The sequence below is a fragment of the Salvia hispanica genome, chromosome 1, assembly GCF_029641045.1.
Source record: "Salvia hispanica isolate PSC_SH4W2 chromosome 1, Shi_PSC_v1, whole genome shotgun sequence".
NCBI lineage: Eukaryota > Viridiplantae > Streptophyta > Magnoliopsida > Lamiales > Lamiaceae > Salvia > Salvia hispanica.
In genome coordinates, this window is record NC_142692.1 from 28922079 (window position 1) to 28938622 (window position 16544).

The window sequence follows — 16544 nt, forward strand, 5'->3', positions numbered from 1 at the left end:
TTTTTTAGTGCACGATATTATGTTTGGATAGTTGCCGGCCAATATAAGACTGTAGTTTAGCTTCTTTTTTTATGTTTTTTTGTTTTTCTTTGCTACTTGTGATTTTTACATTGCGGTTTGTCAAGTTTTTATTTTTTGCTTTGCAAATGTCACTTGAATTTTTGTGTGTTGCAAGATTAAAATCTCTTTGGGCATGATATTTTTGTTTGATGTTGTTGTTTATTGTGTATAATTGATTTTTTTTATCAGTTATTAGCTTGTTTGTTGCAACTACATAGGAGTATTAATTAATTAGTTGTAACAACTTTCGCTAAAATTTATTTTAATATGTACCACTATATAACAACATTGTCACTGTAATAAACACAAACTAAATCGTCTCACATTCTTGTCTATATTTGTACAAATCATTTCGAATGTATATTGCAAAATCTTAACAAATCATATTATATTCATAATATTTTATCATATTATGTGGTCATTATGTCAACAAAATAATAAATAGCCGCTGGCTACTTTGGCTAGATGCCAACCACAAATAACAATGATGTATCAATTTTAATTTAAGAGAGCCGGAACCAATTTGTACCAAATCTATTCAAAAAATGTAGCTTCAAATAAGCGTGATTTTAAAGTATGTCTGCCTTCAAATTGTTTAACCCGATAGATGATGTGCATACACTGGAATGTAGGAGTTTCGTTGCATCATTATTTCTCCAACCAACATTTACATATATAAGTGTTTATTATGTGAATGATTCCGTATGTACATAAGTTTATTTTTGGGCATACCAAATATTTTGACGACGCGTGGAGGAGAATACTTCCTTCTTCATAATTTAAACTTATATTCTTGAGCATAAAAGTAGTATTTTAAAAAAAAAAATCATTTTACTATATGCATGCAGCAGCATACATATCCCTTTTTTTTTTTACTTATATGATGATGGTTATCGATGAGGGGATGATATTGATCTCTGAACCTCTCCATTTATAAAAGAGAGGTCCCTTAACTGCTTCGATGTCTTCAAATGGATTGATGTATCTAAGGATGCTTGACGTAGGTAGGCGTTCTTATTAAAATATACTATAGTATATTATTTATTTTTACGATAACGACCGTTGTCGTTGAAAGATATGTTGATGATTTTCAATTACTTATTTTTTCAGTTGTATGCAATTAGTTATAATATTAAAATTAGTTCATCATACATTGTTAAAATTAGTTCATTTTTGAGAAAACAAAATGGTCCGATATTCTAGTAAATGATTGCTAATTTGTTAGTAGGATTTGATATAATTTTTATTTTATTTTTAATATTAAAATGAAAATAGTGAAACTTTTGATAATATTAAGATTAGGAGACAAGGTGCATACAACGTTTATCTAGAAAAATTAAGAGTCTGTTCGGTACACAAAATTGAAATTGAATTGGAATTTTATGGAATTAAGTTATAATTCAATTTCAAATCCTTTATATTTAATTTGGTGGATATAATAGTAAGAAATTGTGTAGCTAGTGTGCGTGATTATTTGGAATTCTAATATTCTAGTTTTGATATTGAATTCAAATTATAAAATTGAAGAGGAATTTCAATTATAATTTAATTCCAAATTCAAATATATTAGGATACCAAACATCAAATTCGGAATTGAACGCTCAAATTTAAATTCCACAGCCTTAGTTCCATGTTACTGACTTCCAATGCATTTCCACCAAAAAACTTGTTTTAACCAATCCTTCAACGATAATGGGATGTAGGCGTTGAAAATGAATTCCAAATTTAAGATTTCTTACTTTATTCGAATAAGAGGATTTGCGTACAAGAAAAATCGTTTGCACGAATAAATAAGTAGAAAAAGGAGTAAATAAACAAATAAAATAGTTATTCCACTTTAGAGCATCCGCAATAGTGCTTAGGCCAGCCATAGGCCAGCCATTCTCTCCCCTGCCACGTCAGCAACACTAAAAAAACCACCTGCCACGTCAGATTTAGGCCAGTCATAGGCCAGCCGCAATAAAAACAATTCAAAATATACTACATTTACGGAATTAAAATTACGATTAAAATACGGAATTAAATTTACGACACATATACGGGAGAATTCATTAATTGCATTTAAAAAAGTTACATAGATAAAAAAAAATTACATGCATAATAAAGAAAAAAAACTATCGCCGTGCATTCCTCCGTGCCCACAACTCTTCAATTATATCCTTTTGGAGTTGAATATGAGCATCCACTTGGCGCATGTTGGCAAATTCCTTGAGGCGGCCGGCTTCATCGAGAGGTACCCCCTGTCGTACACTAGGGGTGGCCGTTCCGTGGCTTGGACCGGCTTCATCGTCACTGACCCAACTATTCAGTTGTACGCCTTCATCTTCGACGATCATGTTGTGCAGGATAATGCAGGCGTACATGATCTCGGAAACGCATCCGACATCCCACAAACGCGTTGGGCCCTTAATTGCCGCCCATCGAGACTGGAGCACACCAAATGCGCGCTCCACGTCCTTGCGCGCCGACTCCTGTCGTTGCGCAAAGTAGACCTTCTTTTCATCACTTGTTTGTCGGATCGTCTTCACAAAGACCGGCCACCGAGAGTATATCCCATCCGCCAAGTAGTAGCCCATATCATGCCGGTTGCCGTTGGCCACAAAAGAGACGGCTGGACCGACGCCCTGGCACTTCTCGTTGAAGAGGGGAGACGAGTTCAGGACGTTGAGGTCGTTGTTCGATCCGGCTACCCCAAAATACGCATGCCAGATCCACAGCCGGTAATCAGCTACGGCCTCGAGGATTATCGTGGGGTTCTTTGACTTGTAGCCAGTCGTGTAGGCCCCCTTCCAGGCAGTCGGACAGTTCTTCCACTCCCAATGCATACAGTCTATGTTGCCTAACATCCCGGGGAACCCATGCTTCTCCCCGTGCATCTGCATCAAATTCTGACAATCTTCGGGAGTAGGGCTTCGAAGGTACTGCTCACCGAAAATGCTGATCACGCCCCCACAGAACTCCTTCAGACATTTCAGGGCTGACGACTCACCGATGTGGAGGTACTCATCCCACATGTCTGCTGCGCCTTCGTAGGCCAACTGCCTGACTGCCGCCGTGCACTTTTGGATAGGGGTGTGGCGGGGTCTGCCAGCCGCATCGTGCCTGAAGCGGAAACACAGATATTGACGCTCCAATGCCCCAACGATGCGCATAAACAACTCCCTGCGCATTCTAAAACGCCGCCGGAACATGTTGGCGGGAAACCGTGGGTACTCTGCAAAGTAGTCCTCGTACAGTCGCTGATGTGCAGCTACGTGATTCCGGTCAATCACTGCTCGGTGGTGGACAACTCGTGGAGGGCGAGGTATCGCCTGCTGTTCCACCATACGCATGTACCGCTCCATCCCGCGGTTCATGTAGGCCTCCATAGCCTCGTTCATCCTCCGTTCGTACTCCTCAGGATCCACACCACTACCACTACCGCTACCACCCGCGTTACTCATCGCTCGATGATGCTCTTGTATAGAAAGTTAGAGAGAGAGAAAACTCGTTAAAATAAGTGGTGCAAATGAAAATGAAACGAAAATCGCGTTTATATATGATTTTTAAAAAAAATAAAAAATAAAAAATCGGCGCTGGCCGATCGGGCCGCCACAATGGCGGCTAGCCGATCGGCCAGCGACGAGCGATCGGCCAGCCCACGCCGATCCGCTCGCCGATTTCGTGTTTGCCGGTTGCAATGGTTCGGCTAGCGCGATGAATCGGCTAGCCGGTCGCTAGCCGACCATTGCGGATGCTCTTAAAAGCTACTTTTCCCTCTTTGAAAATTTGTCACTTATTTCCATTTTCGACCGTTCCTAAAAGTTTTCACTTTTCACTTTTCACTTTTATCATTTTTGGTAGTGACATCACATTCCATTAACTCATTCTTACTCACATTTTATTGTAAAACATATAAAAATAGGACCCATGTGTCATCAACTTTTTCAACACACTTTTTATTATATTTTTTTAAAACCCGTGTCAGGTCAAATGTTAACGAATTATTAGGGACGGATGGAGTACTTTCCAAATTCCAATGATCCTTCATCTTTTATTCTTGCTAGTGGATCCATATTTATTATTTTGACTAGGGTGTGAATAGAATTTTGGTCGCTCTGTTATAATAAGTCATCACAAATTAATAATCCCTATTTGTAATATTCCAAAAATAAACAACTTTGCTTAATGACAAAATAATTAAGAAAAAAATGTCTGTGCATCCGGCTTCACCTTTCATCCTAATTAAATTATAGTTTATTAATTAATCAATTAATTACGGTATTCAATATTCATAATATATGCTCTTTTTTCCAACAAAGGTCAATATTCATAATTTGACTGTTTAACCTCGTTCATCAATATACAAGATTCAACCATGAAATTTGAGGTTGCTCTCTCTGTCGCAATTAATTAGTGGGATTGCAACGTCTGTCACACCCATTTTCCCTAATCGACCTCTCGCTCTAATGCAAGATATTTTCAAAACCATTAACAAAACCATTTTATAGCCATCATAACATCAAACCATACCATATGAGTCCGTGATATCAAAATCATAATCCATTAAGTTATATACACAATTGCAAATTATTAGTATTTGGATCTATACATGTCACATTACTAATGACTTTATACGCTTATATGCCAAAAAAAGTAAAAAAGTGTGCTAGTGACTGGTAAAGTCATGTTTGGTTTGGGAGCAAAGCCAACCCAAGTTAACATAGTGATCATGTCATTGATTTTATTATCTATGGAAACGTTTTATTGCATTAATGATATTTGGTTTGCTCTTGTCGTATTAGTTCGCTTTGGGATGTTTGGTAACAACTAACAATCTGTATATGGATGAAATTATCCTTTCAATTATTTAAAGTTTTTCAAAAGTATTCTTTCATCCCTAATACAAGTAGTTATCTTTACGTCGATAAAAATTAGTCTCATTTGTAAACGATACGAGTTTTAATGAAAAATTAGTAAAGTAAGTAATGTAGTAAGAGAGAATGGGAAAAAGTAGGTAGGGATGTCAATCGGGCCGGCCCATCGGGTTTCGGGCCAACCCTACTCGGGTTGCGGGTCAATCGGGTGCGGGCTTGTCGGGTTGTGATTTCTTTCGGGTTGTAAAAGTTCGGCCCTAACCCTAAAAGCTCGGGTTTCGGGCTAGTCCGACGGGTTAATCGGGTTGCTACCGATAAGGTTAAGGCTCGAACAATCAAATAAATCATGATGAAAATTAGTTATATTTATAAAATATAAAATATTTAATTATGATAAATTTGATATATATGCTTAAACTCAATCATAAAATACTAATATTTGTGATATTTCGTGAAATTTTACCCCATGTTAAAAATTTAAATATTCTTTTAGTGAGATTAATTTATTTAACAATTATTATATTAATAAAAATTCAATATATAATTTATATATTTACCATAAAATTGAAATTTATCTTTTTTTAGTTATCTATGTCATAAAATTAGTCAATGAAGTGTCGAGTTAGGAATAAAAAATTGAAAAATATAAATTTTACCGGGTTATCGGGCCAGCCCATCGGGTTTTCGGGTCTGGCCCTATCAGATTGCGGGTTAATCGGGTGCGAGCTTATCGGGTTTTATTTTTATCGGGCTAGAAATTTCCGACCCTAACCCTATAAATTTAGCGGGTTATTCGGGCCAGCCCACAGGTTACGGGCTACATTGACATCCCTAAAAGTAGGTAAAATAGGAAAGAGAAGAAGAAAAAATGGAATATGCGAGAAAGATTTTCCATTTTTTTTTAATTGAGACTATTTTTCTTGGACATCACAAAATAGCAAAATAAGAATCTTTTTATGGACGGAGAGAATAACATAAAAATAGTGCATTCATTTTTGTTCCCGCTCATCACCACTTCTGCCTTTTACCACACCCACGAGAAGAGAAATCAGACCTCGACTAGGTATGTGTTCATAGGTGGCTAATAATATTATACTCCCTCCGTCCCCACAGAGTATGAACATTTGGTTCGACACGAGTTTTAATTCATAATTGGAAAAATAAGGGGGATAAAGTTTTTAGGTCATGTTTGGTTGCCAAGATTCTAGCTGAGAAAATAATTTGAATCTTTAATTTTTAAATTAATATGTTTATTTTGGTTTTTAATCAAATTGGGAAAGTAATCATAATCCCTAAATAAGGAAAATAATACAACTTTCTAGGATTCTAAATCCTAACTTTTTTTAGGATTTTGTTCCCAAGTTTTAGGATTTTTACGTATTTATTTAATAGAGTGGAGTATATTATTTTATTCAACTATCATTATTGTTGTATTATTATTAATAATTAATATTTTAAATTATGAATCAAACTCTTAATTTCAATATATTAAATAATTATATTCACAATTATAATTTTAATAGTTACAATTATAGTATTAGTGTATTGTTTACTATTAATAATAAATAACTACAATATAATTATTATATTTATATTTTTATTATTTTAGAAATTAATAATTAATTAATGAAGTGTTAATGAAATTTATTAAACTATAATATTAGTAAATATGATTATAATTTAATTATATAGTAATAATTATATTTATTATTTTATCATTTAAGATTCTATTGTTATGAACTTATAAATTAAGAAAATATAAATACAATTATTAAATTATCCATCACAATAATAATATAATTATTTTATTATTATTATTATTAGTTTATTAATGAAAAAATTAGTTATTGTATTCTTAGTTTAGTGTTTAAATAAAATAAAAAATTTAAATCTTGATATATTCCAAACACATGAAAGTAATGTTGTTAGGAATCATATTCCAATGATTCATTTTCCTTGCTAACTTTACTTTCTTGTTAACTAAACATGACAGTATTGTTGTGGGGAATGGATCTCACCTCATTAAAGAGAAATGAGTTTCCAAAATTAGAAAGTTCTCTCCCCTTTTGATAATAGATGACATAGTTGGAGAACGGCATGAGATTTTAGGAGATGTTGTTTTGTGCCTTTGGTGGAGAGAGAAAATAGTATATTTATATTAATGTGAGATAATTTTTTTCAAACAAGAAAATGTGACATTTTTTATGGGACAAACTGAAAAGGAAAGCGTGACATCTATTATGGTAGGAGGAAGTACTTTTCAAAAACAAAATAAAAAGAAAATAGTTGATACTTTTCAGGAATAAAGAGAATACTACTTCCAACATTGAGCATGATACTTCATCATGGATTCTAGCTAGTGGATCTAATTCATACTTCCTTCGTCCACAAAAAATAGGGCACATTTACCATTTTTATCGTCCACAAAAAATAGAGCACATTCATTTATGAAAAGTTTTTAACAAATAATAACCCTACATATCATTCCACTAACACTGCTTTTCGCTTACTTTTTTTCATCTCTCTTACTTTACCAATTTTATATTAAAATCCGTGTCACACACTAATTGTCCTATTTTTGTGGACGGAGGGAGTAGATTGATTGAGAGGAATTAAGAAAAACGTTTTGGACGAGTGGATTTGCGAAATTAATAAAAAAAGAAAAGTAGAAATAAAGATATTAATAAATTACTACGTACTGTACTACTTTAAGTTCCATATTCCAATGATGAGCATCTTATTTATAGTCCAATTTTCAATGATGAACATCTTATTTAAACTTCTAACATTGACCATGATACCTCGTCCTGAATTGTAGCCGGTGGATCTAATTCATAGTATCTTGATTGAGAGGATTTAAGAAAAATGTTTTGCGCGAGTGGAGATTTGCAAAATTAATAAAGACAAAATATTGAAGTTCCAAATTCCAAAGATGAGCATCTTATAATTCTAAGTTCTAACATTAAGCATGATACTTCATCCTGAATTCTAGCTGGTTGATCGAATTCTTTTTTATTCGGTGTGGGTCGATTTTCGGTCATTCTCCTTTTAGTAATAGTAACAAATTAAACGTCATCACAAATTTAAAAGTCCTCATATTATATTCCAACAACAAACATTTTTGCTTACCGACAAAATCACTGAGAAAAGATCTGTGTAGTGTACATCTTGATAAGCCTCCATCCCAATTATACAGTATTTAGTTAATTATATTGCGTCATCAATTTTCAGCTTTAATTTTTCCATACTTAATTTACTTAATTAGGTGGTTCAATAATATTATTACTACTATTCAACCAGAGCATGTGCTATGTGGATTTTCGTGCCTGATAATCTTTCATGTTACAATTAATGCAAAAAATAAATTTAGTTTCGGTGGTCAAATAGTATGAAATCTGAAACTGATCATAATTCTGAAATTGTTTATTGTCAACAAGCTGAGGAAGAAAAAATGATTAGATAAGTAGAAAAGTAGTAGGATAGTTATCAATTTTGACTTGCATGATTGAGGGTTTTACTTGCCATACCTCCTCCACTAGAGTCAAGATTAGTATAAAATTGTTCACACGGTATGTGATGCACACACCTCTCGAAATTTACATGTATATATAATCCCCTCTTAAACTCCACAAACTCAACTCATAATAGTATTTTATTTCTCCCTCTGCCAAACCCACGGCTTAGTTCGGTATTTTACCCTTCCTTAAGCATTAATTTTTGAAAGCTACTTTTCCCAGCTAAGCCAAGATATTTGCCTATTTAACATCGTGAGTAGCTTCGATCGTTTACAACAATTCAGTTTGTGGTTTCTATTTCTCTCAATTGGTGGTTTGTAACTTTCTATAACTCTCTCTGTCTCTCTCTCTAACTCAATCATTCTTCTTCACTAGGTAGCTAGCTTTTTGCATCTAAGTTTTTTAGAGTTAGTCTCATGCATATACTCGTGTTAATTGTAATTCATGCTAGCTTCCTAAACGAGTACTACTAGTAATATGGAGTATTTAAAAATTTGGATAGGTGTGAGAAAATGTGGAGGCTTCAGACAGCGGAAGGAGTGGATGGGCCGTACCTCTACAGCACAAACAACTACGTGGGCCGACAAACTTGGGAATTCGACCCGGATTATGGCACGCCGGAGCTCCGACAAGCCGTCGATAAAGCCCGCAGTGATTTCTGGGACAACCGTCGCCACGTCAAGCCCAGCAGCGATCTCCTCTGGCGTCTTCAGGTTCTTTTTTCACCCCTTTTTTTTAAATTACACCAACAAATTCCGTCCCAAGGAAGATGACCCCTTCCTTGGGCGGCACGAGATTTTATGCAGTTATATTTTGTGTGGTAAGAGGAGAGAGATGGAATAAAGTAGAGATAAAAGTGTTTCCATTTTAAGTAATGAGTCATCTTAATTGGAACAAACCAAAAAGGAAAGTGAGTCATCTTCAATGGGACTGAGGGAGTAATCCAAAAAACTCAACCTAAAAAATATTTATTCCTTCTAAGTGAAAGTTGATTTGTGAAAAGTGGTTATTCTTATTGTTGAAAGTGATTATTTTTGCATAGGAATAATTATTCTTATTAATATATTCCCTCTGTTGTCCCACTTCAATATAGTTGAGGAATATTTTTGGATTTCGCATTTAAAAAAATATTAAATATGTTACACATTTTATCAAAAAAAAAACTGGATAACTCAAGTACAATAATATTTACTGCTAAACTATGTGAACTACAAATAGAAACTTTGACCCGAGTTGTGAACTGATATAGTACTAATAATAATATGCTAAACAGCCGAATCAAAGTGTATGATTTAATTATTTAATTGACCTGAGTAGTTACGTACCTAACTCCAATAATATTTATTTAAGTACCAAAACGTGAGCAAATTAGTCCATATTAGTACGGTGTTGACCACTAATTCAACGACTTCAATATTTTATTAATATTAAAAAATGGTTACATTTGCAGTTCTTGCATGAGAAGAATTTCAAACAGACTATACCCCCAGTGAAGGTGGGTGAAGATGAAGAAATCACCTATGAAGCGGCCACCACCACACTCCGGCGAGCCGTCACCTTCTTCTCCGCCTTGCAAGCTAGCGACGGCCACTGGCCAGCCGAGAATGCCGGCCCCCTCTTCTTTCTTCCACCTTTGGTAAATACTACTAGTACTCCTACAAATGCTTATAAACATTTCATCTCAAAACTTACATGATTGTTTTGTAGGTGATGATCACGTATATCACCGGCCATCTCAACTCTGTTTTCCCGGCAGAGCATCGCCGGGAAATCCTCCGCTACATATACTGTCATCAGAATGAAGACGGCGGGTGGGGATTCCACATAGAAGGCCACAGCACCATGTTCTGCACTGCTCTCAACTACATCTGTATGCGTATATTAGGCGAAGGCCCCGAAGGAGGCCTCAACAATGCTTGCAGCAGAGCAAGGAAATGGATTCTTGACCATGGCACTGTCAAAGCTATCCCTTCTTGGGGAAAGACTTGGCTCTCTGTATGCATCCTTCATACTTTACCATTTTTCAAAAATAAATCTACCAAATTACCTAAATATATCTTGATTTTGATGTTTATAGATATTGGGAGTGTTTGAGTGGATAGGAAGCAACCCAATGCCCCCTGAGTTCTGGCTACTTCCATCTTTTCTTCCTATGCATCCAGGTAATCAATCATTCATTCATTCAATTCTAACCATACTAGTTTAAGAATACTTGTCTCTTAATGTATTTTTTCTTGACCAAAATGCAGCAAAGATGTGGTGCTACTGTCGCATGGTTTACATGCCGATGTCATATCTATACGGTAAAAGATTCGTTGGCCCGATAACTCCCTTAATCATGGAGCTAAGGGAAGAGCTCTATGATCAGCCTTATGAGCAAATCAATTGGAGGAGCATCAGGCATCTCTGTGCCAAGGAGGATCTATACTACCCTCATCCATTAGTCCAAGATTTGCTTTGGGATAGTTGCTACGTGTTGACCGAGCCTCTTCTGACTCGTTGGCCTCTGAATAAGCTGAGGGAGAAGGCGCTTGAGGTCACAATGAAGCACATCCACTACGAAGATGAGAACAGCAGGTACATCACAATCGGATGCGTGGAGAAGGTGTTGTGCATGCTGGCATGTTGGGTGGAGGATCCCAATGGAGACTACTTCAAGAAGCATCTTGCAAGAATCCCGGATTACCTGTGGCTCGCAGAGGACGGGATGAAGATGCAGAGCTTTGGCAGCCAGGAGTGGGACACGGGCTTCGCTTTACAAGCGCTTCTAGCTAGTGATATGGCTGATGAGATAGGCGAGACTCTCAAGCTTGGGCATGATTTCGTAAAGAAGTCTCAGGTAGTATAGATAAAATATACCAGAATCATTGATGCCTCAGTTTTTGAATTGATATTTGACATTATGTTTTTTTTTTCTGAAGGTCAAGGATGATCCTTCTGGTGACTTCAAAAGCATGTACCGCCATACTTCTAAAGGGTCGTGGACGTTTTCAGACCAAGATCACGGGTGGCAAGTGTCTGATTGCACTGCAGAAGGATTGAAGGTATGCAGCCATTTTATCATCAAAGGTTTACTGTGGCACGAATGGAGTATTAACGACAATCCGATCATCCCTTTTTTGTACTGTTTTTTCAGTGTTGTCTTATGTTCTCCGTGATGCCTCCTGAGATCGTGGGCGAGAAAATGGAACCTGAAGGATTATACAATGCTGTCAACATACTTATTTCCTTGCAGGTATATTAGTATATCTATATCCTAAATACAATAAAATTTTATCAATTGTGATTAATGTTTTAGATGATAAAACACACTTGAATTACTCACTGCAGAGCAAAAATGGTGGTTTGGCTGCTTGGGAGCCGGCAGGAGCCTCAGAGTGGCTAGAGGTGACTTATTTTCTTGTTTCTCTCAAGCTGTTCACATTTACGAAGACTACATCATTCTTATAGATATTTTGAAACTGTATTGCAGTTGCTGAATCCTACAGAGTTCTTTGCTGACATTGTGATTGAGCATGAGTAAGATCAATCAACTACAACTCTCTTGACTCCCCTTTTCAAACCATGCACTAGTAAAATAACGCTGACTGATTTAGGTATGTGGAGTGCACTTCATCGGCTATCCAAGCGCTTGTTTTGTTCAAGAAGTTGCACCCTCATCACCGCAAGAAGGAGATCGAGACCACTATCATCAAGGCTGCTGGCTACCTTGAAGATGTCCAGAGGCCTGATGGCTCATGGTACATTCAATGCTTGCTTCCTCTGCTTTTGCAATGGTACATGATCTGTGTTGTGCTAACTAACGATGAATGGTGGCGTTGTAGGTATGGGAACTGGGGCGTTTGCTTCACGTATGGTACTTGGTTCGCCCTCGGAGGACTGGCTGCAGCCGGCAAGACATACAATAACTGTGAAGCAGTAAGAAGAGGTGTTGGTTTCTTGCTGAAGTCACAAAGAGGTGATGGTGGATGGGGAGAAAGCTACCTTTCCTGCCCAAAGAAGGTGACATTTTCTTCATGTCTGAGTTAATTACATCTACTACTTAGTAGTATTTTCAAATGCTAATTCTGTTTTATTCGAAAATAGGAGTACGTCCCACTAGAACATGACCGGTCCAACTTGGTTCATACGTCGTGGGCTCTGATGGGCCTAATCCATTCAGGCCAGGTTAGCCTTTTCGTCTCGTATTTTATTTTATTTTATTTTATATCGTCTAGTATGTTTGTTGAAGATTATGAAACAAGAAATTGATAAGATGGCATTTGTAATATGTAACAGAGTGAGAGGGATCCTACTCCTCTCCACCGTGCAGCTAAGCTTCTGATCAACTCTCAAATGGAAGATGGTGATTTTCCCCAACAGGTAAAGACTATAAAACAAAAATTGATTAAAAATAAATTTCATAATGGTATATATTTATTTATTTGTGAAATGATTGTGCAGGAAATTACTGGGGTTTTCATGAAGAATTGCATGTTGCATTATGCGGCATACAGAAATATATATCCACTATGGGCTCTGGCAGAGTACCGCAAGCATGTATCATTGCCATCAACAATTTCCTAATCCTAAATGATACTACTATGGATAATCCACTTTATATATATTTGAATAATTTTTTTCAACTGTAGCTTTATACTCTTCAATTCAATGTGTAATAGTTGTTAATTTCTTTTCTTTATGCCATTAAAAATGTTGTATTACAGAAAATAAGTACCCCATATAAGAAATACAAATAAATGCTATTCAGTTCGAGTTTTTGTAACACTTTATGGTACTCCTATTAAAGAATCTATTAATACGATAACAAACACATAAAAGTTTAAAAAAACTGAATAAATTAGATGGCTTACCGAAAGATTAGTACGCTAGATAATACTCCCTCCGTCCCAAGTAATTTAATCCATTATTTCATTTTGAGTCGTCCCACATAATTTAACATACTTCACTGTTACCATTTTTGGTAGTTGACCCCATATTCCACTAACTCATTTCTACTCACATTTTATTCCTTTTGGCAAGCTCCTTCTAGAAGGAAATTCTAAAGCTCTATAATTATAGCTAAAACATGTGAAGTTATATTTCCAGGTAAATGTGATGAATCCAAGGGAAACTCAGTCTTTTGTTGCAAGTTATTAGTTAAAGTTGTGGGGAAATGGACATAGAAGACTGGCAATCAATGGAAAGGATCACAAGCGTAAAGCCGGAAAAAGTCGTACGCCGAAGCATGTCACACGGATTTGACTTTTAACATAAGAGACAAAGGAATATCTAGAACTGGTCTTATTTGTTAGCTAAAACCTCGATTTATTGAACAATACAAGATCCTTGAGGAAGTGTCCAGTGGCATGTTAATTAACACTACCACTAAGTTTTGCGAACGTACACAACGTATTCCACGTCTCCCAACTTTGAAGAAACATGTTCGTTCCAAATACGCGATTCGTCGCGAAGAAATCACACTGGCACCTGACCTAAGTTACGAAGAAAGGCCGGTGGCAATCCTAGATCGAAAGTTGCAACAAATTTAGAGTAAGTCAATTGCTACAGTAAAAGTGTTGTGGAAACACTACGGGCAGGAGGAAGCAACATGGGAATTAGAAGAGGAAATGAAGGAAAAATATACCGACCTTTTGCCTAGATACCTCCTAAATTTCGGGACGAAATTTCTTTTAAGAGGGGTAGAATGTAACAGCCCGAACTTTCGTACGTTAATATTATTACTATTATTATTATTAGCTTAAAGACAAATAATAAGTGATCGTTGTAGTATTCAAAACCTGCCCTTTTTGTTTATAATAATCGATCTTGGAATTATAAATACTCGTTGCTTCGTTCGCAAATGAACATTTCAAGTACAACTAAAAGAGTAACACCAAATAAAAGTAAGAGTCCATGCAGCCATTCAACGTTCGCGATCGCCCTTCAAGAAAGTCCGGTATATCACCGGGAATAGCCGTGGATGTTATTTTTTCCTACACCAAAGCCACGAAATTAACCCGGTCTTACCTACACCAAATAAATACAATAATAATGATATTAATAAATAAATAACTAATAGTTTAATAAATAAATTACTAGTAAAGATAATAATAATTGATGGAGATAATTACTATATGGACGGCTAAGTGCATTTTTACACCTCAAGTATGATGGAAGGACAACTTTGTCAGAGAGCATTTAATGAGTCTGCAAATAATCAACGTTTCATAATCCTTCTAAACTTCCTCTAACCTCTCCAGCCATAGGATTAAACCTTTTCACCTGACAAAGAGATAGGAATGATATTTAACAGGAATGTTGTCAGTAATAATAATCAAAAGTATATAAAAACCGTAACTTTATGATTCCATACCCATCCCTTTTAACAAAAACATACCAACTTATACACACAAGGCATAGAAAGGAGATACAGAGTGAGATAAAGAGTGAGACGGTAGCAACAAGAAGTGCAGACTCTTGCAACTAATTATGCACTGTTTTTTTTTAAAAAAGAAAGGTTATCTTTGCAAGTTAAAGTTGGAGCGAGAATTTCAAGTTAAGGAAATTAAACGAACGAGGTGAGCTTTCTTATACTAAAAATACAAATTATATTTTGTGAAAACTCGAACTCATGTTCGTGATTTTAATAATGTTGTCTTGCCATAAATGTTTTGTGTATGATTTCTATCTGTTGGCTAAGGCCAAGTGAATTATGAATGATGATATATAAGTCGAATTCGGGTCCCAGTGTGGGTGGTGTCCCCGCTCGGACTAGTGTACACGGGATACCTCTGACCGTGAACGGACGACAGAGAAGGTGATCGTGGAAGGTGGCCACCTTCCCGACACAAGGATACCTCTAACCTGTTGGGCAGAGAAGGTGATCGTATGAGAACACCATCTCAGGGCACAAGGATACCTCTGACCTGTTGGGCAGGGAAGGTGACCGTATGAGAATACCATCTCCGCGGCACAAGATGACCAGATATGGCTAAGTACAGAAAAAAAGGGGCTGCAACCCAATGTGAATATTTTTAGTAAGTTCAGGTCTTTTCAATAAAACCCCTGAGTGTTACTGTGATGATGGCTTGACAATATTTTGAAATGTATATGTGTATCTTTCGGCAATGTGTTCACTGAGTGTACCTATGTACTCAGCCCTCCATATATTTCTAAATATGCAGGTTAAGCGGTGGCAAAGAGGGGCGATGTTGAGCAGAAATGGCGAATGTGTTTTAGTTGATCAATGCTCGGATGCATCGTGTCTCCATACACGGTGTCACTCTCTCTTGACTCTTCCGCTGCAATGTAATTAACGAGCTTATATTCTTTTGTATTATGCACTCTGATATATTTTCCAAGCTATCTCAAGTTGATGTCATTCCAAATTTCAGTTTTGTCGAGATTCCCCTTTCTTCCCCGCTTCTTTAATCCTCCCCTAGTCGCGATAAACCGTGTTTGCTATCCTTAGCAAAGTGCGGTCGTGACAATATGTCTCCATGTGTCGCATAGCAAACATACCACAGTTAGAGGTGATGCCTTTTATCATCCACTTCACGGGAAGCAGCTCCGTTTTAGCTCGTCCAAGCATACGTCCGTAGGTTACACAATGACACTTCTCCAATACATGTATAAAACACAAAATCTGCCGACCAGAAACAAAACATTACCCTCTATACGAATTGAATTATTGCTTGCATCATAATATGATATTTCACTTTAAACCTATAGCAAATTGCGTCATAAACATACCAGCTTTTCCACCACGATGCCATATCTCGTTCTAATATCCCCTCCAGAAACTATGTTGTCTAAAATCTGCACAGATTTTTTCAAAAAATCAAAACATACAACGTAATAGAGGTAGCCTGCACGAATTGGGAAAAAAACCTGGCAGAAAAGTCAAGTATTTGTTACTGCATTACTTCGACTCATAAATTGCATTGTTAACATGTAACAAATTGCATTTTAAATATGTAAACATTGCATTTTATACAACTATTACCAGATTGTAGTTGTCCCATTTGAAGTTGTCTATGTATTTTACCTTGTCCAACACCCTCTCCTCAAATACACTCATTGCTTCATCCTCATTCCATTCTGAATGCTGAGCAAGAACGATATAACTCTG

At 36.4% G+C, this 16544-nt stretch overlaps 2 protein-coding genes across 2 annotated transcripts; one reads left to right on the forward strand and one right to left on the reverse strand.

Annotated features, from left to right (window-relative positions):
- Positions 1-8606: 8606 nt before the first annotated feature.
- LOC125222443 (beta-amyrin synthase 1-like) lies at positions 8607-13186 on the forward strand. Its single transcript, XM_048125064.2, has 15 exons — positions 8607-8744; positions 8934-9144; positions 9882-10067; positions 10139-10426; positions 10509-10593; positions 10681-11270; positions 11353-11475; positions 11568-11666; positions 11762-11818; positions 11904-11950; positions 12028-12171; positions 12256-12433; positions 12518-12598; positions 12710-12793; positions 12875-13186. Exons 2-15 carry the CDS (start codon positions 8944-8946, stop codon positions 12995-12997), a joined length of 2286 nt encoding a protein of 761 aa, XP_047981021.1. The 5' UTR covers positions 8607-8744; positions 8934-8943; the 3' UTR covers positions 12998-13186.
- A 2154-nt stretch (positions 13187-15340) lies between these two features.
- On the reverse strand, positions 15341-16541 carry LOC125185284 (uncharacterized). Its single transcript, XM_048081797.2, has 3 exons — positions 16461-16541; positions 16166-16231; positions 15341-16058 (listed from the first exon to the last, which is right to left on the reverse strand). The coding sequence occupies exons 1-3, from the start codon at positions 16491-16493 to the stop codon at positions 15852-15854; spliced, it is 306 nt and encodes a 101-aa protein (XP_047937754.2). The 5' UTR covers positions 16494-16541; the 3' UTR covers positions 15341-15851.
- Positions 16542-16544: the final 3 nt, after the last annotated feature.